Source organism: Peromyscus maniculatus, chromosome 8 (genome assembly GCF_049852395.1).
Source record: "Peromyscus maniculatus bairdii isolate BWxNUB_F1_BW_parent chromosome 8, HU_Pman_BW_mat_3.1, whole genome shotgun sequence".
Taxonomy (NCBI): Eukaryota; Metazoa; Chordata; class Mammalia; order Rodentia; family Cricetidae; genus Peromyscus; species Peromyscus maniculatus.
In genome coordinates this window covers 39524737-39546848 of record NC_134859.1, presented here as the reverse complement: position 1 = coordinate 39546848, position 22112 = coordinate 39524737, and the positions used below count along the sequence as shown (strand labels likewise).

General features: G+C 50.5%; 1 protein-coding gene and 1 non-coding gene across 5 annotated transcripts in view; both read left to right on the top strand.

Moving 5' to 3' along the window:
* Window positions 1–22112, top strand: part of Sparc (secreted protein acidic and cysteine rich) — a 27285-nt gene extending 5173 nt beyond the window's left edge. For 2 of the 4 annotated variants that reach the window (XM_006984880.4, XM_076578419.1), the window contains exons 2-10: window positions 4811–4880; window positions 7070–7132; window positions 7788–7875; window positions 9307–9428; window positions 12942–13062; window positions 17149–17282; window positions 17776–17924; window positions 20281–20429; window positions 21010–22112. In XM_006984880.4, coding sequence (XP_006984942.1) covers window positions 4824–4880; window positions 7070–7132; window positions 7788–7875; window positions 9307–9428; window positions 12942–13062; window positions 17149–17282; window positions 17776–17924; window positions 20281–20429; window positions 21010–21038 — 912 coding nt within the window. In that variant the 5' untranslated portion in view covers window positions 4811–4823 and the 3' untranslated portion in view covers window positions 21039–22112. The remainder of the gene's footprint in view (window positions 1–4810; window positions 4881–7069; window positions 7133–7787; window positions 7876–9306; window positions 9429–12941; window positions 13063–17148; window positions 17283–17775; window positions 17925–20280; window positions 20430–21009) is intronic. The other 2 variants (XM_006984881.4, XM_076578420.1) reach the window with 1 other exon arrangement.
* LOC121831876 (U6 spliceosomal RNA) lies at window positions 6627–6728 on the top strand. Its single transcript, XR_006075475.1, has one exon. It is a non-coding gene; the product is annotated as a U6 spliceosomal RNA (small nuclear RNA).

Genomic DNA, 22112 nt, shown 5'->3' with positions numbered 1-22112 from the left:
GGGGTATGGGGAGGTTGGTGTGCTGCATATCTGCTGCTTTTGGAATCCCTTAGTCCTTTCCAGATGTTACATCTTGGATATTTGATGTTTCTTATCCCCTCCATTTGTGGTCACCCCTGATGCCACAGGGATGACTGTACATTGAGTCCTTTCCTTTTGCCTTTATTTGTTCTGGAGAGAGTTGAAAACTCAGCCCAGGCCGCCAGCAGGACCCAGTCACATGGTCTGGAGGGTGCAGAGGCATCAGGAACTCCTCCAGCCTGGTCTAGACAAAGTGAAACGTGGCACTTTAGGAGACTCTGTGGAATTTCAGCAGGGCTGTGTCCAGCCACAAACTCTGGAGCCGCCTCTAAGCTGCCCAGAACCAATTCTAGGTTTTAGCATCTGTGACACCCCAACCGCTTCCCATAGCTTCATCCCTTCCAACAAGAAATAGAAATAAAAACAAAGAATCTGGTGCAAGGGGGGAGAGGGGGCACTCCAAAATCCACTGCGCTAACTCAGAACAGACAGGGACCTTAGGGGCTTCCTTGTCCAAGGGTATCTGGCTGTTTCTAGGGGAACCTAGAGCTATTTCAAGAGGCTTGGGATGTTGGGGTATGCAATTCCACTTCTATTATACTGAGCTCTCCCTGTGTGTGTGCGCGTGCGTGCGTGCGTGCGTGCGTGAGTGCGCTTGTGGAAGCCAGAGTCAGCCTTAGCTGTTGCTCCTCAGCTCCCTGTACTTTGTTTTTGAGACAGGGTCTTTCACTGGCCTTTATCTTGCAGATTCAGCTGGACTGGCTGGCCAGCAAGTCCCAGATTCCTATGTTTCTGCTTCTCCCCAGTGCTGGAGTTACAGGCGTGTGCTGCCACGCCTGGCTTTTACCTGAATACTGGGGGTCTAAACTCAGGTCCTCATGCTAGCCACAGCAAGCACTTTATCAATTGACACCCTCATCTCTGTTTTTGTTTGTTTGTATTTTTAATTTCATGCATAGACATAGTCATATGGTCCAGCAAAGGCCTTGGTCTGTTAGGGGCACTGCTCTTCCGGGGCAGGCTTTCTCAACAAGGCCTTCACACTGGCAGCATTTCAAGGTTCAGTAACCCCTGTGGCCTGACCTGGTAGTGCCCAGCACTCAGGAAACAGAGGCAGGAAAATCACAGATTTGAGGCTAGCTTTGGTTACATAGTGAGACCTTGTCTCAAAAAACAAAAACAGCCCCCTCACCCCAAAACCCCCAAACCAACCAAAGTGGGTGTAGTGATTCAGGCCTATAAATCCCAGTGTTTGGAAGGTAGAGGCAGGAGGATCTGGCATTTGAGACCATCTTTGGCTACAGATCAAGTTCAAGGCCAGCCTAGCTCCCTGAGACCCTTAGGAAGTTTTCTGAGATTGCGTTTCTCCACACACTTTCCATCCAAGGTCGGTCGTCCTAAGAGTCTGTGGTTCTGAGTCACACTGTCTAAACGCCCGCAGTTCCAAGGTTATCCCTGGGTTTTGATACTCAGTGGCTTCTCCATGTACACAGGGAGCTCCCAGGAGCCCCTTTAGGTTTGATGGGAAGTGAGCTGGGGGCTGGCTGTACTTTTCCATCCCAACTCTTCCATCCGAAGAGCTAGACCAGTGACCTCTGCTTCGGGTCCTGCTGGCAGCCCAGGCTGAGTTTTCAGCTCTCTCCAGAACAAATAAAGGCAGAAGGAAGGGACTCAATGTACGGAACAGGGGAGGGGGTGCCAGGGTGCCGACCAGGGGTGTCTGTATTTGGCGGTCACCAAGCCAAGGGTAATACACCTCCACTTCCTCCCCTGCCCAGGGCATTTTTCCTACCCACGCCTCAGGCCAGTTTGGCCCAAGTGGGCACCATCTTGATGACCATCCCAGGAGCAGGTAGCTGCCAAGGGAAACATCACACAGGGTTGAGAGACCATGCTGAGACCTGTCACTCATGTGCTGGGCTGCTAGCAAGGGTATGGATCTTCCTTTCTAGGCCTCATTTTTCTCTTGGGCAGAAAGACCTGCCTCAGGCCATCCCTGGAAAGTTGGCTTGTGAAGACTCTGAAGGTGTTTGTATGTTCCCCAGTCTGTAGGACCCAGGTTTGAGTGTGGAAGATCACGACTACCTTGTACTGACTACAGGGTCTTAACCCTGTGCTCTGACCTGGCTGGGGTGACTGTTGCGCCTCCAGCTGGCTCTGAAGGGTGGTCCCCAGCCTCTTTGGCTAGAGGTATAATATAGAACCTCAGAGATGTGTCTCACGGGCAAGCCGGGAATGTAGCTCTTCATCCAGAGTAGTTAAGGGGCTCCCCTATCTGCTCACCCTGACATCTTGAGGAAAAGGATTCTGGGATTGGTGGAGCAGCACAAGGCAGAACTAAGATGTGGACAATGACCACAATGAGAGTTTGTATGTCTGTTTTCTCCCTACCCTTACCCAGCCTCGGGCCTTAAGGCCATGAAGCACTGGGACTTAGTGCCTGAGACAGGGCATATGAGAGAGTGGGATGGTGGAAGAAGGACCGTCTTGGGGTCCCAAGATCCCCTCCTTCTTCTGCTCAGACGGGGCACCCAGACTCAGGAGTCGTCTCTCTAACCCTCTAACCTAAAACTGAAACCAGGCATGCCTGGTCCTAGCCTGGCTCTCTCTCCAGTGACTTCGCTTCTCTGCTGTTGAAGCCTGGCCTGGGTGACACGTGGGCTCTAGCTGCCAGCCCCGCTTTGATCTTTCCATTCCAAACAGCCTCAGACAAGTCCCTCATTGATGCTCTCCCTCCTGGTCCGTCGGCCCAAAGCCACACACGGAGGATGTTGAACTCGTGTTTTCCAAACGGAGAAGCGAGAAGGGAAACAAGTGAACAGCTGTGAGAGGGGGAAGAATGTTCCAGAAACTGACTAGGAAAGGAAGCCAGAGCTGTCCTGAAGCAATGACAAGCTTCCAAACCAATTCACTGACTCCTTTATAGCTTTGCTTCGTGCCGACACCATGAAGGGGGGGTGAGGCTCTTTCCAGCTTCAGCTAGCACCGGACCGCTGTGGTCCATTTCTCCTCTACCTGTTCTGCTACTCTGGTCCCATCGGAATAGTTCTGTGGTGCTGTAGATGGAGTTCAGGGCCTTGTGCATTCTAGCCAAGCTCTGTACTGCTGTCCTCAGCTCAAAGATGTTTGGAACCTGGACCTTTTTTTTTCCCAAATACTATTACCCAAGGGAAGACGGTGGATACTGGAGGAGGGGATATGTCAAGACAGCTTTCCTTGTGTGTGTTTGTTTGGTGTCAGGGACTGAAAGAAAGCTAAACATATGCTCCACTCCTCTGCTACACCCCGAGCCTTCCATTACTGTAAGCATTTTATTTTTATTTATTTTATTTTATTTTTTTTCTGGTTTTTCAAGTCAGGGTTTCTCTGTGTAGCTTTGCGCCTTTCCTGGAACTCGCTCTGGAGACCAGGCTGGCCTCGAACTCACAGAGATCCGCCTGCCTCTGCCTCCCGAGTGCTGGGATTAAAGGCGTGTGCCACCACTGCCCGGCTTACTGTAAGCATTTTAAAGACTGCATCCATTATCTCAAAGTTTGCCTCCTCTAACCCTCTCTCTTGACAGATAGGGAGCCAAGGTTTAGAGAGAACAAGGAATTTAACCCACACATGGAGACAATATCGAGGTAGAGTGAGAACCCTGGGCATCGAATCCAAGTTTAATAGTTTTGCCCATGCTGCCAAGGCATCTCCCAGCACCAAGTTTTGTTGGTTGAGAATGTCTTAGAAAAAGCTAGGATTGGTGGGGCTGATAGGGAACTCTCGGGTAACCAGATCAGGAAGGCATCGCCGTTGCTCCTTTGAAAGCTCTTGAGAGGCAGAGGGAGCAAGTTTGCTTGGTGAGTCTATAGAAAGAGACAGGATAGACCACAAGCTTGAGAGAGGCAGATTTAGGAAGAACTTTCTAGATCATTTGGTAGCAGAAGCCCGTCTGGTCAGCACAAGGAGTCAGATGTCCCCACCTCAGGTCCCTAGGTCATTAGCAGAGGTCTCTGCTCCAAGGTCCCTTCCAAGACTTGAGTGTAGGAGTTCAAAGTTCAACATCCGGAAAGCTGGGTCAGAGCAGTGACCAGGGGGACTTTCTAGATCTTAGCTCAACACAGGGACACTGCTGGGCCATGTCCCTGGAGGATCCCTCTGGGTAGAGTGGAGAAAATGTTCCCACCACCCCAGAGCCCTGGGCTTTGCTTTCAAGTGTATCTCATTGTCTCTGATTCCTGTTGACCTCTCCCATTGCAGAGGAGGGAGTGGGGAGGAAGAAGGGGAGGAGGGGGAGGGAGGGGGAGGGGGAGGGAGGGGCTAGGAGGGAGGAGTGGAGGAGGGAGAGCTTGAATAGGGGGAAAAAGCCTTAGAACAAAGAGGGATCAAAGAGCCCAAACTTGACTTTTTAGCCCATCGTTTTTTCCAACCAATTAAAAAACCGCAATCAGTGTACTTAGAATGGAGACTTCATCTCATGACCATAAATGGAAAACTCCCGTACCTTTATCCTCAATAGAAGGAAACTGGGAGGTGGGAAGAACCACGAAGCAAACAAACCACTTCCGTTCACTGCAGCTGCATAGTTTCCCTTGGAGGCTCCAGGCCATGTCTGCTTTTTGCATTAAGAAGTAGGACAATGGGCGTCAGAGGTACAAAGGGCATCTTAGCCGTAAATGAGGCTTCCTCTTCACTGCCAAGAGGTTAATACAGGTCGGGTCTCGGCTAACAGTCCCACCTGAAGTCACCTTTCACATCTCAGGAACGCAGAAGGAAGTGTCTCTTGCTGACCCATATTCTCTTCTCCCCACAGGGTTCCCAGCACCATGAGGGCCTGGATCTTCTTTCTCCTTTGCCTGGCCGGGAGGGCCTTGGCAGCCCCTGTAAGTACCCAAAGATGCTGCCTGAGTTCTAACTCACCCCACTTTCCCCAGCTTCTGAACCTTCTCTAGGTGCTGGAGGAGACAGCAGGGCTGGGATGTGGCTCAGTTGGTAGGGTGCTTGCTTAGCATTCATGCACAAGGCCCTGGGTTCAGTCCCCAGCATTTCGTAAACCCAGACTTATGGAACACACCTATAATTCTAGCATTTGGCAGGTAAAGGTAGGAGGTTCCAGAATTCAAGGTCATCTTCAGCTACATAGTAAGTTTGAGGGTAGCCTGGGCTACATGAGATCCTGTCTTAAAAGAAAAAGGAGCTAGAGAGATGATGCAGTGGTTAAGAACACTTGCAGAGGACCCAAGTTCAATTCCCAGCACCCATAGGTAGCTTACAACCAGGGGCCCTGTTGCCCTCTTCTGACATCTTGTGGGTACTAGGCATGCATATGGAATACAGACATACATGCAAGCAACACACTCATACACATAAAATAAAATAAAGAAATCTAAAAATTAAAGAAAAAATATGTAAGTCTTTTTCTTAAGTCAGCATGGTTAGGAGAAACAATGGGAAGAAACTATTGGGAAAAGGTTCCAAAAGAGAGAGCTCTCTGTACCCCACAGGTCAGAGCTTACACAGCAGTTCAGGCTCCCATTAGCTGGAACCTCTTCTCTGAGGGTGTCAAAGCAGGGATGAAGGCCTGTTGGTGGGAAGGAAGCTGGGAAAGGACGTAGGTCCTGGGAAAGGAACAGGTTGGCTTCTGAGTCTATGAAGCCATTTGATTATATGTAACAGACTCCAGGTGAGTTGCGGGGGCGACGGGGGTGGGGGTGGGGGCGTGAGGTCTGGATGTAGAGGAGATGCAGACAGAGATTATGACATCGGAGGCTGTAGGAGGCCTGGGATGGGGCAGCCCCAATCAGATCTTGAGGCTGGAACTGGGCAGGCTTTCAGGGAGAGGGAGAGGTTGCCATCAGAATGAACCAGAAATGGCCATTACTCCATCTTCAGGAATGTGTGGATGTAACACAAGATGGAACAAAAAAAAGAAGAAAGACATTTAAAGAGAGCCCATCTGGCCAAATGAGGTCCTAGCCCCCCTACCCCTTCCAGAGTCTCTCTATATACAGTTTGCCTTCAACTCCCAATCCTAGGTTCCGTGTGCCGCCACCACGCCTGGCTAGAAACAGCTTCTTTCAATGGCATTCCCTGCCCTCTTCACTAGCGGGTGGATGGCAGCTTCTGGCCAAGCTCATCAGGCAGGCAGAAGACTTGGTGCAGTGGCCTATAATTTTGGAAGCAGTTACGGCCAATCAGGGGCCTCCAAGTTTTGTGTCACCCCCTCCCCTGGCCACACCCCGTCCCGCTCCTCCTGGAGTCTGAAATGTCAGGAGGGCAATTTTCTAATAACAATAAAATGAGTCACACATGAGGGGCAGGAAGGTTTGACATCTGTTAGAAGTCACAGAGGGTGTTCATTCTGTCTGGGTCTCTGTTTCCCCATCTGCGAGTTCTTCTGTGTTTTTTGTTTTCAGGCTGTATTGAGACTTGACCAGCAGAAATGCTCCTGTCAGTAAAATAATAGATGGGCTAGATGGTTTGGTGGAAAGTATAAAAAAGCCAAGTGTGGTAGCTCATGCTCATGGTCCCAGCTCTTGGAAGGCTGAAACATAACTGGCCAGTTCAAGGCCAGCCTGTGCTCTGTAGCAAGAGCCTGTCCAAATGAAATGAAATAATGAGATGAAGGCTTGCTCCAGCAGTAGATTGACTAAAGTTGGAAGGATACAGAGAAGATTGGCCCAGCCCCAGTGCAAGGGGACACACGAATACATGAAGAATCCCACACTTTACAAAAAGAAATAAAGAGCGGGCTAGTGAAATGACTCAGCAGCCAAGTCTGACAAACTGAGTTCGATCTCCAGGATCCCCATGGTGGAAAGAGAGAACCAACTCCCACAAGTTGCCTCACTGTGGCATGGGTGCTTACTCCATCCCACACACATAACTCACACATACAAATAAAAGAAATGTAATAACGAATTTTTTAAAGGAAGGAAGGAGAATGGAGTTGCACTGTGTGGTCCAGCCTGAGACCTCAGTGCCCCCAGGCTGCGTTCCTAACCAGTGACGCTTCAGAGAGGAAGCTGGCCTTGGCCTTGACCAACTCTCGGAATCCTGTCTTCTTTTCCAGCAGCAGCAGACCGAAGCGGCTGAGGAAATAGTGGCAGAAGAAACCGTGGTCGAGGAGACTGGGGTACGGATGTGGTGTAGTGGTGGTGACTGCCCCTGCCCCGCCCCACTCCCCACCCCCACCCCCGACCCCCTTCTGCCTACTCCCTTCCTTGGGCCATCCAGACAAGTGTAGTGGGTCTCCTCACTGGAATGGGACACACATCCTTTCCCTGTGTGCACACAGGACACAGATATTAACCTGAATATCCCCAGACACTCCTGACTGTTCCCCAAAGCTTCAGTGGAGCTCTGGGGTTGGGAGGATTCAGAAATGTTTGCGTTTCATATTTCTTCTCTTATTACCCGCAGTTTCCCCTGGTCTGAGACAAAGGGACCCATACAGTTGGGCCTGGCAGGAGTAGAGGGCTTGGTATGCTGTTTGTCCTAACATCTGGGAGGCCTCTGATTTATCTTTATGGAATTTCAGGGCTCTAGACATATTTAGTCTAGAATAATAAATTGAACAAACTAATAATAAATATAGGCTTTCCCCTAAATTCTCCACCCTAGCTTTTGCACTGTGATCTGGGTCCAGCTCACTTTTTTCCGGTGTGTCCCTCACACCCTCTTTGGGTTTCTGAAGCTTTCATGTAGGTCCCTCTTCCTTCTCTGCAGCTCTCTCCCAGGTCTGGGGGTGGGTAGGGACCCCTGGCCTCATTCTCTCTTTTCCATGGCAGGTGCCCGTGGGTGCCAATCCAGTCCAGGTGGAAATGGGCGAGTTTGAGGATGGTGCTGAGGAAACTGTCGAGGAGGTGGTGGCTGAGAGTAAGTCTCTTCTGACACTTGGCACATCTGGATTGCCCTTGCCTGCGTGGAGGCCCAAGGACAGCTCACAGGAAGTTTCTGACCAAGGAGATGCATTGTGGGGCCCTGGTAGCTGTGGAAGGCCAGCTGGGAATCCTCAGGCCAGGGGAGTCTGGGATAGAGTTATTTATAGCCAGGCCCGTCCAAGCTGTGAAGGGCAGAGGAAACTCCACACTTGGGTGTCACATTCCCACAGAAGTCATGGTCACATCTGGTCACCAAGATTCCCCCAGGGCCTCAGCCTGGGCTCAAGCTCCTCCCGGGAGCCCATCTGAAAAAGCTGACTGGCTCATTCAATTTCCACTTGGCCCAAGGAAGCAGGGCCTATAGGAAAGGAACCGGATGTAAAGTCTGATGGCTCAAGTACAGAGGGAGTGTCTCAGGGCCCCAGGCTTCAGCCTATAGGCTGAGGCATCTGTGTCCAAGGGATCAAGGGCATGGACTTTGGAAGTAGAGATTCAAACGAGATTTGAATCCTTTGAACCAGGGCTTCTTTTTTTTTTTTTTTTTTTTTTTTTTTTTGGTTTCTCTATGTAGCTTTTTGCCTCTCCTGGAACTCACTTGGTAGCCCAGGCTGGCCTCGAACTCACAGAGATCCACCTGGCTCTGCCTCCCGAGTGCTGGGATTAAAGGCATGCGCCACCACCGCCTGGCTTGAACCAGGGCTTCTATGTCTTAACAAAGCAGTGGTGCAGATGGAAGCCCCAAGGAAATGGCTCAGTGGGTAAGATCACTTGCTGCACAAGCGTGAAGACCCAAGTTCAAATCCCCAGCACCCACTTTAGCTTTCTCAAGGGGACAGTTAAGGGTGTCTGGAGAGAGCTGGGCAGGCTTGCTGAAGCAGGGGCTGGGCATGGGGTCTTGAGTCATATCCTTTTCCTCTTCCATGCCCAGCCATTGTTTCCTGTCATAGCTGGGCCCATTGTCTACTGTGGTTCTGGGTTCTTCCTTTTCCTTTGTGGACACCTGATTCTATTTTGTTGGACCTCACAGCCCATTGAATCCATGACAACAGCTCAGTCTTCCAAGTCATTCTAGAGAGTGCTTTGAATCGAGAAATGCTGTCCTGTGGTTGCTCAGCAGAGAGCTGAGAATCTAGATGTTGTTTCAGTCATTGGGGGATCCATAGGCACCCTAGGTTTCTGAGTCCCAGATTGAGGTTCTAGCCCTCTGAAAAGGGGCCTAGTCCCGACCTTGAACTGAATCTCTAATCCGTAGACTGGGCCAACTGCTCCCCTGAACTCTGTGACTGAGCACAGGGGATTGGGAGATGCTTAAAACTCTGGTGCTGGGAGTCCAGTACAGCCCAAAGCGGTCAGCCCCAAACTCCCGTCTGTGTAGTGTGGGGGAATGTGCCACCCTGGTGAGCTGACACTATGCTCTATCTCCCAGACCCCTGCCAGAACCACCACTGCAAACACGGCAAGGTGTGCGAGCTGGATGAGAGCAACACCCCCATGTGTGTGTGCCAGGATCCCACCAGCTGCCCTGCTCCCATCGGCGAGTTCGAGAAGGTAAGAGTGGGGACCTGGGCCCCGCGAAGCACCGTGTGCTAAGGAATCTGTGGGCATGGGGGACCTGGCAGGGCAGCTCTGCTCTTGGAAGTCCTCCCTCTAGGACCAGTCACAACAGGAAAGTGGGGCTGAGTCATAGTTGAGGGCCTGCTTGGCCCCACCCACCCTTCTGGCGGCTGCTGAGAATTCAAAAGAATTTACTTGTACCACCAAGCTCCAGGCTCTGTGTTGAACGTGATCACTAAGTGCTATGTAATCCTAGATGGAATGCACTCTTTTTTTCTTTTTCTTTTCTTTTTTTTTTTTCTTTTTCAAGACAGTTTCTCTATATAACATTGCTGTCCTGAAACTCACTCTGTAGGCCAGGCTGGCCTCGAACTCACAGAGATTCACGTGCCTCTGCCTCTCCAGTGCTGGGATTAAAGGCATGCACCACCATCACCTGGCATGGAATGCACTCTTGCTCATAATTTTATTATTTTTAGTTTTACATTTTATTCATTTTGTGGGTATGAGTGTATGTATCATACACAGGGAGGTCAGAGGACTTGCTGGGGTCTGTTCTCTCCTTCCACCGTGTGGGGTGCAGGATTCCAACTCATCAGGCTTGGTGACAGGCATCTTTCCTTGTTAAGCCATCTCACTGGCCCTGTCATGCGTTCTCTGTAGTCAGCAAAGCATTGTGCCCAGAGATGGGGGTCTAGGGTCTGCTTGAAGGTTGACTGCCAACCTCATCTCCATCACTTGATGGCTGTGAGATCTCAGCTAAGGTACTGAGTATCTCTAAGTACCCTCACAACTGAAAAGGGAGAGAGAATCCTGAACTCCTAGAGCTGCTGTGCGTTTGTTAAAGGATGCCAGGTATGTGACAAGGACCCAGCATTGTTATTTCTCAAACCTATCCATTCTATCTCCAATATGCGCGCACCTACCATGTATCCATCCACCCATCCATCCACACACCCACCATGTATCCATCTACCCACTCATCCGCACACCCACCATGTATCCACCCACCCACCCATCCACACATCCATCATGTATATATGCACCCATCCTTATGCATTCATCTACCCACACCACCACAAATCCACTCATGAATCCATCCACCCACTCAGACACCCATCAGCTCACCCACCCACCCATCCAGCCACCCATCTGTCTTTCTACCTATCCACTCATCCATCTATTCATTCATTCATCTATCCACCCACCCACCCACTTAACCACCCATTCACTCACTCTACTCATCCATTCAAAACTCATCATCCATTCATTCATCTATCTACCTATCCATCTATATAGTCATCCATCTATCCATCCATCTATCTATCTACATACTCATCTATGCAGCCATTCAAGCAAATATCTTTTGAACTCTTACTTATGTCAACCATTGTGGTTGGTAGTGACCATCTGTCTCAGGGCAGAAAACCTGGTACCAATATTCTTCCAGCAACTTCCAGTCTAGGTGCTCATTCTTAAATATCTCTCCAAGACAAACCTTGCCTCTGGGCTTCAAATATTAGCTTTACTTTTAACTCCCCCCCCACACCAAATCCCACTGCTCTCTGGTGCTGCAGTCTCCCCCTACAGCAACGTGTAAGCCTTTACTGACTCCACACCCAAGGGCTATCCAAGGCTGCTCCTGTCTGTGTCCCTGCTTAACCCTCAGCCTCTCTGGTTCCTTTATGACCAGAGGTTTTCCGGCAGGACTCAATGAGTCAGTTGGCCCAGCTGAGGTTCACCCCAGTCCATATTCTGAAGAGCCATCTGGACCACATGGGAAGCAGAGAGGCTGCAGCATCCAGGGAGTCTTCACAGAGGGAGGGTTACACAGAGGTCTCTCTTACCCAGCTCCATACATGGGGCAGTGATGCTCCTGCCTAGAGGAGCCCCTGGAGTCAGCTCTCTCCTTCCACCATGTGGTACCTTTACCTGCTGAATTGTCTCACTGGCCCTTCAGTTTTCTTTGGGCAAACCCTGGTGGTACAGGGAGGCTGGACTAAGAGGACAGTTGAAAGTTCAAGGCTTCCCTCTACTACAGTGTGTTTAAAGCTGGCTTGGCCAATGCAGTGAGACGGTGTCTTAAATTAAAACAATGAAGGGATAAGGCTTTAAATCAGTGATAGAGCATCCACCTACCATGCGCAAGCTATTCCGCTCTGGCACTGCAAAAATGTTTGCACCAGGGACTGGTCCCATAGCTGCCTTCTTCTGAGCGGGGACCAGTTCCAGACTCCCACTGGGAGCATGGGTGCTCCACCTAAAGTAGCCCATGTTCAGTGAACATCCTTGTCAACTAGGGCCCTGCCATCAGCCAAGCTCCAGGCCCAGGCCATGGCCACCCTTATGCTGTCTTCCTTCCTTCCTTCCTTCCTTCCTTCCTTCCTTCCTTCCTTCCTTCCTTCCTTCCTTCCTTCCTTCCTTCCTTCCTCCCTCCTCCCTCCCTCCCTCCCTCCCTCCCTCCCTCCCTCCCTCCCTCCCTCCCTCCCTCCCTCTGTTCCTTCCTTCCTTCCTTCCTTCTTTGTGTTTGTGTGTGTGCCCGTGTGTGTTTGTGCTGAGTCAATTCTCTTCTTCTACCCAGGATCAAACTCAGTTCAGTAAGCTTGGTGGCAAGTTTTTGTTTTGTTTTGCTTAGTTTTCTGTTTTTTTTGTTTTTGTTGTTTTGTTTTGAGGCAGGGTTTCTCTATGTAGCCCTGGCTGTCCTGGAACTAGCTCTGTAGACTAGGCTGGCCTTGAACTCATTGAGATCCACCTGCCTCTGCCTCCTGAGTACTGGAATTAAAGGTGTGCACCACCATGGTTCCTGGCTTGCTGTGTACTTTTTTCCGTGTGTGTGTGTGTGTGTGTGTGTGTGTGTGTGTGTGTGTGTGTGTCTTTTCCACAGCCCTACCTTTCAGTGTCCTTGAAGTACCTTTCTTGTCTTGGCCATGACTCGGATGTGCTTCTGCTCCAGAATCACCCATCGCTCTCACATGGTGGAACAGTGGGGTCTAGAGTGACTGTCTTAGTCACTGTTCTGTTGCTGTGAAGAGACACATGACCACAGCAACTCTCATAAAGGAAAACATTTAACTGGGGGCTGGCTTACAGTTTCAGAGGGTTAGTCCATTATCATCATGGTGGAAAGCATGGTGGCATGAAGGCAGACATGGTGCTGGAGAAGGAGCTGAGAGTTCTACATCTTGATCCACAGACAGAAGGAAGAGACTGCTACACAGGGTGTGGCTTGAGCATCTGAGAACTCAAAGCCCCCCTACCCCAAGGACCACTTCCTCCAACAAGGCCATCACTAATAGTGCCACTCCCTTTGGGCGTAGGTGGGCCATTTTCTTCCAGACCACCACTGTGGGCTTCTGTTCCCCAATCTCTAGTTCACCATGTGTGTGAGCACTTGGCTGTTATGATTCATCATTTGGGTCCCGTGTCCCCATCTCTGAAAGGGGCAAGGACAGGGATCCCAGGTCGGGCTTTGGGGTGAAGACCAGGTGCCCTGTGCTTGGCCAACAGGTGTGCAGCAATGACAACAAGACCTTTGACTCCTCCTGCCACTTCTTCGCTACCAAGTGCACCCTGGAGGGCACCAAGAAGGGTCACAAGCTGCACCTGGACTACATCGGGCCATGCAAATGTGAGTGTCTTCACACCTTCTAGCCTCCTTCTCAGGGAGCTAGCTCTATGTCCTCACTGACAGCTCATCCGAGTCATGGCCAAGACAAGAAAGGTACTTCAAGGACACTGAGAGGTAGGGCTGTGGAAAAGACACACACACACACACACAGTCAGCTCTCTGAGCTTCAGTGTACCCATTCATAAGGGAATTCAGGCCATCTTCTCCTAGGAGGAACCTTAGCTGTCATATGAGCTCATTTTAGAAAAGATTGAGGATTCTTTCTTCCTTTCTTTCTCCCTTTCTCTTTCTTTCTTTCTTTCTTTCTTTCTTTCTTTCTTTCTTTCTTTCTTTCTTTCTTTCTTTCTTTCTTTCTTTCTTTCTTTCTTCCTTCCTTCCTTCCTTCCTTCCTTTCTTTCTTTCTTTCTTTCTTCCTTTCCTTCTTCCTTCCTTCCTTCCTTCCTTCCTTCTCTCTCTCTCTCTCTCTCTCTCTCTCTCTCTCTCTCTCTCTCTCTTTCTTTCTTCAAGACAGGGTTTCTCTGTGTAGCCCTGGCTGTCCTGGAACTTGCTCTGTAGGCCAGGCTGCCCTCGAACTCACAGACAGAGATCTGCCTGCCTCTGCTTTTCAGAGTGCTGAGATTAAAGGCATGCGCCACTAGCACCAAGCAAGGATGTTCTTTCCTAAGGCTAACTGTAGCTAGAGTTTTCCTGCTTTGCCCACAGTCAGGACAAATCTTTGTCACCTGCCAGTCCCACAGCCGCTCAGACCCAACCAAGTAAACACAGAGACTTATATTGCTTACAAACTGTATGGCCGTGGCAGGCTTCTTGCTAACTGTTCTTTTATCTTAAATTAACCATTTCCATAAATCTATACCTTGCCACGTGGCTGGTGGCTTACCGGTGTCTTCACATGCTGCTGGTCATGGCGGCGGCTGCAGTGTCTCTCCGCCTCAGCCTTCTGCTTCCCAGAATTCTCCTCTCTCCTTGTCCCACCTACTTCCTGCCTGGCCACTGGCCAATCAGTGTTTTATTTATTGACCAATCAGAGCAATTTGACATACAGACCGTCCCACAGCACTTCCCCTTTCTTTTTTTTAAAAGGAAGGTTTTAACTTTTACACATCTCCAAAGTCAGCTTGGTATATTTGGGAATTTGGGCGTAGCTTCTCTTACTACTTCCTGCTGGAGGGGGGCGCTGTATCTTATGGGGACACAAAGAAAATTTTAGGATCATGGAGTAGTCCGTGAGACCTTAACGTCTGAGCCAATTGCCTTGAAACGATTCTGGATGTTGGATCATCTGGGCCATGGTGTCATCGGAGACCTTTCAGGTGGTCTTGGCTGGTCAAACCTGACGTATCTTAATCTGGAACAAATCCATAGCCTCTGGCTTTCTGTGGAAACAAATGCAGAGACTCCTTTCCAAAGCAACATATCCTTACATCCAAATTTTGAAGTTAAGGTACCTTTAAAATACACATTTTGGCATAACTCAACAGCTTTTGCAATCAAATGTTTCTCTTCAGTTACGAATATCAAAGAGAACATAATCCAGATTCTCTGTGTGGTAGCCATCTTTACGTGGCTTATTTTTTTATATTACCTTGAGCCTATTGCTTTAAACTCAGCCTTCTAAGCCTGAAATGGTGCTGTGGCTGCTGGCTCCACCCACTTCAGCTTCCCAACATGGCGATGGTACCTTTTCCGCCAGCTCTGGGAGCCATCCTGGGTCTATGCTTTTATCCAAGCAGTGTGTAGCCCAGAAACCTCTTTTTGTTTTGTACTAGCAAAGGTTAAATCCACCATGCAGCTTAATGTGCCACTTGCAGAGGCCTCATTCCCGCCATACTGCAGATCAAGCTCGCACGCTAGGAACCCGCCAGTAGCTCAAACCGGCAGGCTGCCGCTCCTTTGAGAGAGACAATTAGGAAGCTGTTTTTAGCTCCATTTTAGAATCTTTTCTCAGGTTTTAGGTAGAAACTCTTGCCCTCTCGTTGGGCGCCATTTGTAGCTAGAGTTTTCCTGCTTTGCCCACAGTCAGGACAAATCTTTGTCACCTGCCAGTCCCACAGCCGCTCAGACCCAACCAAGTAAACACAGAGACTTATATTGCTTACAAACTGTATGGCCGTGGCAGGCTTCTTGCTAACTGTTCTTTTATCTTAAATTAACCATTTCCATAAATCTATACCTTGCCACGTGGCTGGTGGCTTACCGGTGTCTTCACATGCTGCTGGTCATGGCGGCGGCTGCAGTGTCTCTCCGCCTCAGCCTTCTGCTTCCCAGAATTCTCCTCTCTCCTTGTCCCACCTACTTCCTGCCTGGCCACTGGCCAATCAGTGTTTTATTTATTGACCAATCAGAGCAATTTGACATACAGACCGTCCCACAGCAGCTAACTCAAATCCTTCCTGCATCAACACAGTAAAACCAAAACAATGTTTGACCTGGGCTGAGGAATATTTTAAAGATCTTTCAATTTGAATGCTTTTCAAATAGCAGCATGCCTGGGCCTGGAGAGATGGCTCAGAGGATAAAATGCTTGCTGTATGAGCATAAGGACTGAGTTCCACCCCCAGAACCTATGTAAAAGGCTAGGTGTGGTAGCACACACTTGGACTCCCAGTACTGGGGAGGTGGAGCCTGGAGGTTCCCTGGGCCTCACAGGCCAGTCCTCTTAGTTTAAACAGTGAGCAGCAGGCTAATGAGAAAGCTTGTCTTAAAAAATAATAGGATGTCCCCTGAGGTGTGATATCTGAGACTGACCTCAGGCCTCTATACATGGACACATGTACACATGACTGTGAGCACACATCTATACTAAAATAAATAAATAAATGCATTTAAAAATAGGGGCATACCTGTCCTTTTCTTCTGCTCTTCTGTATTGGCACAGACCCTTAGCTCCTTATTCCGTCATACTCCTCATCCTCCTTTTCTAGAAGCCTAGGGATTTTGAAGAGGGATGTCAGGAGCTCTGACTGGCCCATTGTTAGTGATCCAAGCAACAAATTCTGCTGGCTCTGGGGTTTCCCAAGCCATACTCACTGCCTGTGAGACAGCCTAAGCTGTGTATCTGTAGCATGTTCTACATAGGGAGCATCCTTCCGGATGGGCTGGGACTATAACTATGTGATAGTATGATTGCCTGCTGTGCACAAGATCCCATCCCCAGCTCTGCAAGCCAAACCGAACCAAACTAAACAAAGGGAAGCCCCTCCCCTGCCTGAGGCTTTCAGCTGTAGGAAGTGAGGTCAGGAAACAAATGTTCCAATAGTTAGCCCTGAGCTCTTAATGACTGGGCTGGGGTGTGAAAGGGAAGGCATAGATTAGAGAGCCTGAGGAAAGACAGGGTAGAGAACATTGGTGGAGAGGCCTGAGCTGTGAGGCAAGGCATGCTCTAAGGAGCCCTTAGCAAGTGGCTGCTGCCGCCTCTGAGGCCACCCACCTCCCCAGGCCAGCTCCATGTGGGGCTTTCCACTCCCAGAGGGCAGTGGTCCTAGCCTCAAAGGGGGACATTCTTTGGATTCAAAGCAGTGGAAGAGCACACACCAGGTCCCCAGGTATCCATCCTAACTGGATGCAGGCTCATGTTCTGATAATCTGGCTGCAAGCAAGAGCCTTCTCTTTCCCACTGCTAAGTCCAGCGACAGGAGAACTTGAACGAATTCTCCAGGTGTGACATTCTGGGGTGATGATCTCTAAAGAGGTTCTGGGGGTTGTGCATTCTTGAGCCTTCTCCCCAGGGCCGTTATGCTGGACCTATGAATAGAGGTTGCTTCAAATATCTTCCAGAGTTCGGCTTCCTGTTGCTGAGATCACAGGCTGCCCATCACCTAGGAAGATGCAGGAGCATCTGGGGTGGCGGTGTGCCCCATTGGGTTAGGTGCAAGCTGGGAAGCAGCCAGACCCTTGAGCTTCGCCATGCAGCCTTCTTTACTTACCGAGTTGTGAAGGGTCTGGCTCAGAGGGCCAGAGGCACCATGGCCGGGGCTGCCCAGTGAAGTGCCTGGGGGGAGTGGGGACAAGAAGGAGAGAGTGGCCAGGGAGTGTGTCTGCCCTCTGGCAGGTCCAGGTTGACTAATCTTGTCGTCTGTGCCCTAGTCATCCCTCCCTGCCTGGATTCCGAGCTGACCGAGTTCCCTCTGCGCATGCGTGACTGGCTCAAGAATGTCCTGGTCACTTTGTACGAGAGAGATGAGGGCAACAACCTCCTCACTGAGAAGCAGAAGCTGCGGGTAAGTGGTCTCCTCCCAGCGTGGACCAGTGTGCCTGCTATTGACTTTCCTGGACCTTGCTGATGGAGATTAAGGGCCAGTTCCTAGAACCAGGCCCCGAGGTGACCCATGCCTCACTTTGCAGGGTGCCTTCACCCTGGATTCCAGGACACAAACTTCCAGCTGCCTTTCTGAGAAGGTCTGTAGCGGACAGACCCAAAGTGTAACCCTATTTATTCCTTCCGCATCTGAGTCAACAGGCCTTCTCCTTCAGCGGGCATATTTAGCCCCATGGCAGAGACTGAATGTTGACTTCTCAGCCTCTTCTTAAGCCTCCTTAGGCATTGGTGGCTTGAGGCAGGTGGTACTATGGCCTCCCCATCTATGGACAAGCTGCTGGCTCCCGCCAGCATCTCTCTCTTCCTCTCACTGTGGGCTCTGGCCTGGGCTGGCCTCTTGTCACCCATGGAAGCGGGCCTGGACCCTTGGTCACCTGATGATTCCATACCTACAGGTGAAGAAGATCCATGAGAATGAGAAGCGTCTGGAGGCTGGAGATCACCCTGTGGAGCTGCTGGCCCGAGACTTCGAGAAGAATTACAACATGTACATCTTCCCTGTCCACTGGCAGTTTGGCCAGCTGGACCAGCACCCCAGTGATGGGTAAGAGTCAGGATCCTCAGGACCATAGGTTCAGCTCTGGCCTGGGCTGAGGCTGGGAGGGGTACTGGGTGAGTCTACCAGGCTCCTCGGCAATCTTTGCTGCTCCTCAGCCCAAGACTCCACGGTCTGTTTAGGGTTAGAGCAGATGGAACAAGCAGTCTGAGGAGAGATGATGGGTTGGGAGGAAGAACGCCCCGAGGCCCTCTAACAGCAGAAGCAGGAATCAGCAGTACAAAGAATGGTCCCTATACCCGTGAAGGCAGGGCCAGGGGACCCTTGTATGCAGAGAGAGAGCATCCGGGAACAGACTCCTGTGTGACCCAGGGCCAAGGCACAGCAGCCGTGCTCATGCCTCATTCATGCTCGCTCATGTGTGGTCCTTCAGCAGAAGAGGGCAGAAGTCCCAACGGCCCTGTCCCAGATCCAGCCTGAGGTTTAGCTCCAGAAGTTCCCCTAATTTCAGTCAATGGCTTCCACAGCACAAATTCCTGACTTGGGTGCTCTTGTACATGACCTGGGCACTAAGGAGACTGCAGGGAGTTTGAAGAGCAGTACCTGAGCTGACACTGCAAAACTGCCCCCCCTCCCCACCCCCACCTCCCCATTGCTCCCACCCCCACCCCTCCACCCGCTGTCACTGCTGGTCTCCTTATGCAACAATTTGAGAGTAAGAGGCCCTGTTTAGCTTCCAAAGAGGCAACTCATTCGATCCTTCCTGGAGCCATTTCTGCCCTTTGCTTTGAATGTCAGAAACAGATGGTCACTCAGGCGACCGGCAGGGCCACCCTGCTGGCAAGTCTGGGAGAGAGATACCAGGCCAGGAAGGCTCCTCTCTGAAATGCTCGTTGCTCGCTCTGTGTCCGGCTGTGCGCCAGGACACTTGCCCACCCTGCTGGTCAACCCTCCCCACCCCACCCCCATTGCCTGGCTCCCCTAGGCTCTGGGAAGCTCTTAGCTGTTCCTCTCCCAAGCTCTTGCTGTGGCTGGGATCCAGTTGAGTGACACGGGGGGGGGGGGGGTAAGGAGGGGAGAGTCCTAGGGGACATCCAGATCCCATGAGCCAAGTGGCCTAGAGAAAGTTCTAGATGGATTGCTGGAGCTGGATGGCTGGGAAAATGCTCCAGTCTCCTCTTGGTCAGAGTTGCTGGTGGTCTTGCAGCCGCCTGAACCTGTTTTCAAACAGGACAGTGAAGGAGGGTCCTGGCCAGTTCAGATTCTGTATGGTGCCTCTTGTAAACAGGAGGCTGTGAGGAACACTGGAGTCATGGTGTCCCCTGAAGTCCCTTGTGGGTAATAGCGTCCTAGGGACAATTAATTGGGATTCTGAAGAAAGAAAAGGAAAAGAAGAAAAGGTCATGCTCTGGAGTCCAGCAGGATGGACAGTGGGAGGGACCTCAGAGGGCAGTCCTGAAGCCATTCATTGCATGATACACAGAGGATGCAAGAAGGTCATGTGCCCTTCCCATCCCGCTGCCCAGCCAGCCCTGGCTCAGCCCCTCCCAGGAGTCAGAACCATCACCAGTTTTGTTGTACTTTTTTTTTTTTTTCCTCTCAAGACAGGGTTTCTCTGTGTAGCTTTGCGCCTTTCCTGGAACGCACTCTGTAGACCAGGCTGGCCTCGAACTCACAGAGATCCGCCTGGCTCTGCCTCCTGAGTACTGGGATTAAAGGCATGCACCACCACTACCTGACGTTCACTTATTTCTTATTTTTGGCATTGAGAATGGAACCCAGGGCCTGGAACATGCTGGGCAAGCCTCTCATTAGGGAATTCTAGGAAGGTGCTCGACCCCTGAGCCACCTCACACCATAGCCCCTTCCTAGAGGATTCTAGTCAAATACTCTACCACTGGGCCATGTCCCCCAATCCTCTACTGGTGGATTCTCAGTGGGGGATTCTAGGCAGGGGCTCCACTGCCTATAACTCCACACTAGTTATAGCTATATCCTAGCTATAACTCAGCCCTGTTACAGGACTGATGGATCTCTTTCTAGACCCTTTTCTGGGTACCAGCATCTATATATCGATGTATGAACACTGAAAAGTCTATAGTGTGATCTCACTAGATTTTGACTTACTATAACTCGGGAGCTGAATATATTGCTTCTATGTCCCCACCACTCAGCCAACTGACCCTTACAAAGAAGTCATTGAGACTCAGAACTGGAACAGCCTATTCCTTCCCCTGTCAGATGGAGTAGGAAACTGAGGCTCAGAGTCAGGCAGTATAGCACTATAGGCCCAGGGCAGAGCTGCGGGTAAAGCCAGGATCCCAGCCCTGGACTCCGACCACTGGCTTCCCATGTTGGTTGTGGATTCTCACATGCTCACACCCTCTCTTCTCTTCCCTGCCAGGTACCTGTCCCACACTGAGCTGGCCCCACTGCGTGCTCCCCTGATCCCCATGGAACACTGCACCACACGCTTCTTCGAGACCTGTGACTTGGACAGTGACAAGTACATTGCCCTGGACGAGTGGGCCGGCTGCTTCGGCATCAAGGAGCGTAAGTGTCGGGGCTCAGGGTGAAGAAGTGCCCCCGAGGGATGGGATGCTGTCACTTCCCTTCTGGTGGCTCTGTCTGGCGTTTGTCTGTCCTGTCTCCTTTGCCTGTTTAACTCAGCTCTGCTCTCTTAGTCTCTGCGCCCTGGACGTCTCTTTCCTGGACGTCACACGTTAGTCCTCACTCCATCTAAGTGCTATTTTGGGAACTGGCTTGGGGAGAGGAAACAGGAAGTTTAACTTGGCAGCCAGTTCAAGAGACAGAAACAGGCTAGGGTCAGGGAGATCAAGGTCCCACTCACCCTCTTCTCAGTGGCCTTGACTGGTCACTGGTCCTGGGATGGGAGGGAATCTAACAGACCCTAGGATGGACACCCGGCCTCTCTGTTTTATCAGCGCATAGTGATTATACACAGTGATGGCTTTCATTATGGCGTTTTCATACATCTACATAGTATATTTTGATCGTCTTCACGGCTCGCTACCCTCGCCTGCTCCCACTCCTACTGTCCGCTTCTCAACCAGCCCCTTCTGCTTTCCTGTGGCTGAGCCTCATTTTAACTCCACCTCTTCTTCCTTTGCAGAGGACATCAACAAGGACCTGGTGATCTAAGTTCACACCACCCTCTGCAGTCCTGGATTCTCTCTCCCTCTGATGTCCCTCTCTTCCATTCCCCCCCTTGTTTAAAATGTTTGGATGGTTGGCTGTTCTGCCTGGGGATAAGGTGCTAACATAGACTTAACTGAATACATTAACGGTGCTAAAAGAAAAAAAAAAGGATACTATAACCTAAGCCATGACATTTCCCCACATAACTTGACTCTGGGGTGTGACGCATCCACAGGCCCCTCCTCCTCTGCACTGCCCAGTGTCTCACGGGCTGTGTTGGAAATGGAGTCGCACAAGTTTGCCTTCCACAAGCATGAGGTGTTCAGCTTTCATTTCTATTCTCCACTTGACTCTAACACTCACCCACTCAGACTCTGTGCTTATTTCATTTTGGGGTGGGGGCTACATGGGGAGTCTTCCCCTGATGGTTTGGAGGTAGGCAAAGGGAAGTTACAGACACAGGATACAAGGATGTTCTGAGACCTGAGGATCCACCAGTCAGAACCCAGATAGTCATGGTAGCATAGGTCAACGACTGAGAGAATATTCCAGAGCTGTGATGTGCATGTGCAGACTCTCAGCAGCCCAAGACCTCACTATCTCCTCCACTCTTCAGGCAGTTTCTTTCCATGTTTGGCTGTTGGTTCAAATTTTGGCAAGCCATGGGGCTATGGGTGGACCAGAACATCTCACAGGATTCTGCCGGTTATGGGCGTTCAGGCCTTTTCCTGGGGGCTCCAGGCACTGGGAGGCTGTTTCAGGAAAGTGAGACTCGAGAGGAAGACAAAGAGGGTTGTAACGTCGAGAAAGTGAAGCTGGCGAATTGGTTTGATTTTCACATCTAGATGACTGTCATGAAGTTTCTAGCACGCCCTCCACCCCTACCCCACTACTAACCATCTACTAATCAAGAGAAACTTCCAAGTCAGTGGAATGGTCGGATCTCACAGGCGAAGAATTTGTTCACCTCCAAGCATTTCATGAAAAAGCTGCTTCTCATTAATCATGCCAACTCTCACAATGACGTGAAGAGCTTGACGAATCTTTCAAAATAAAAAGTAACGACTTAGAAACTGC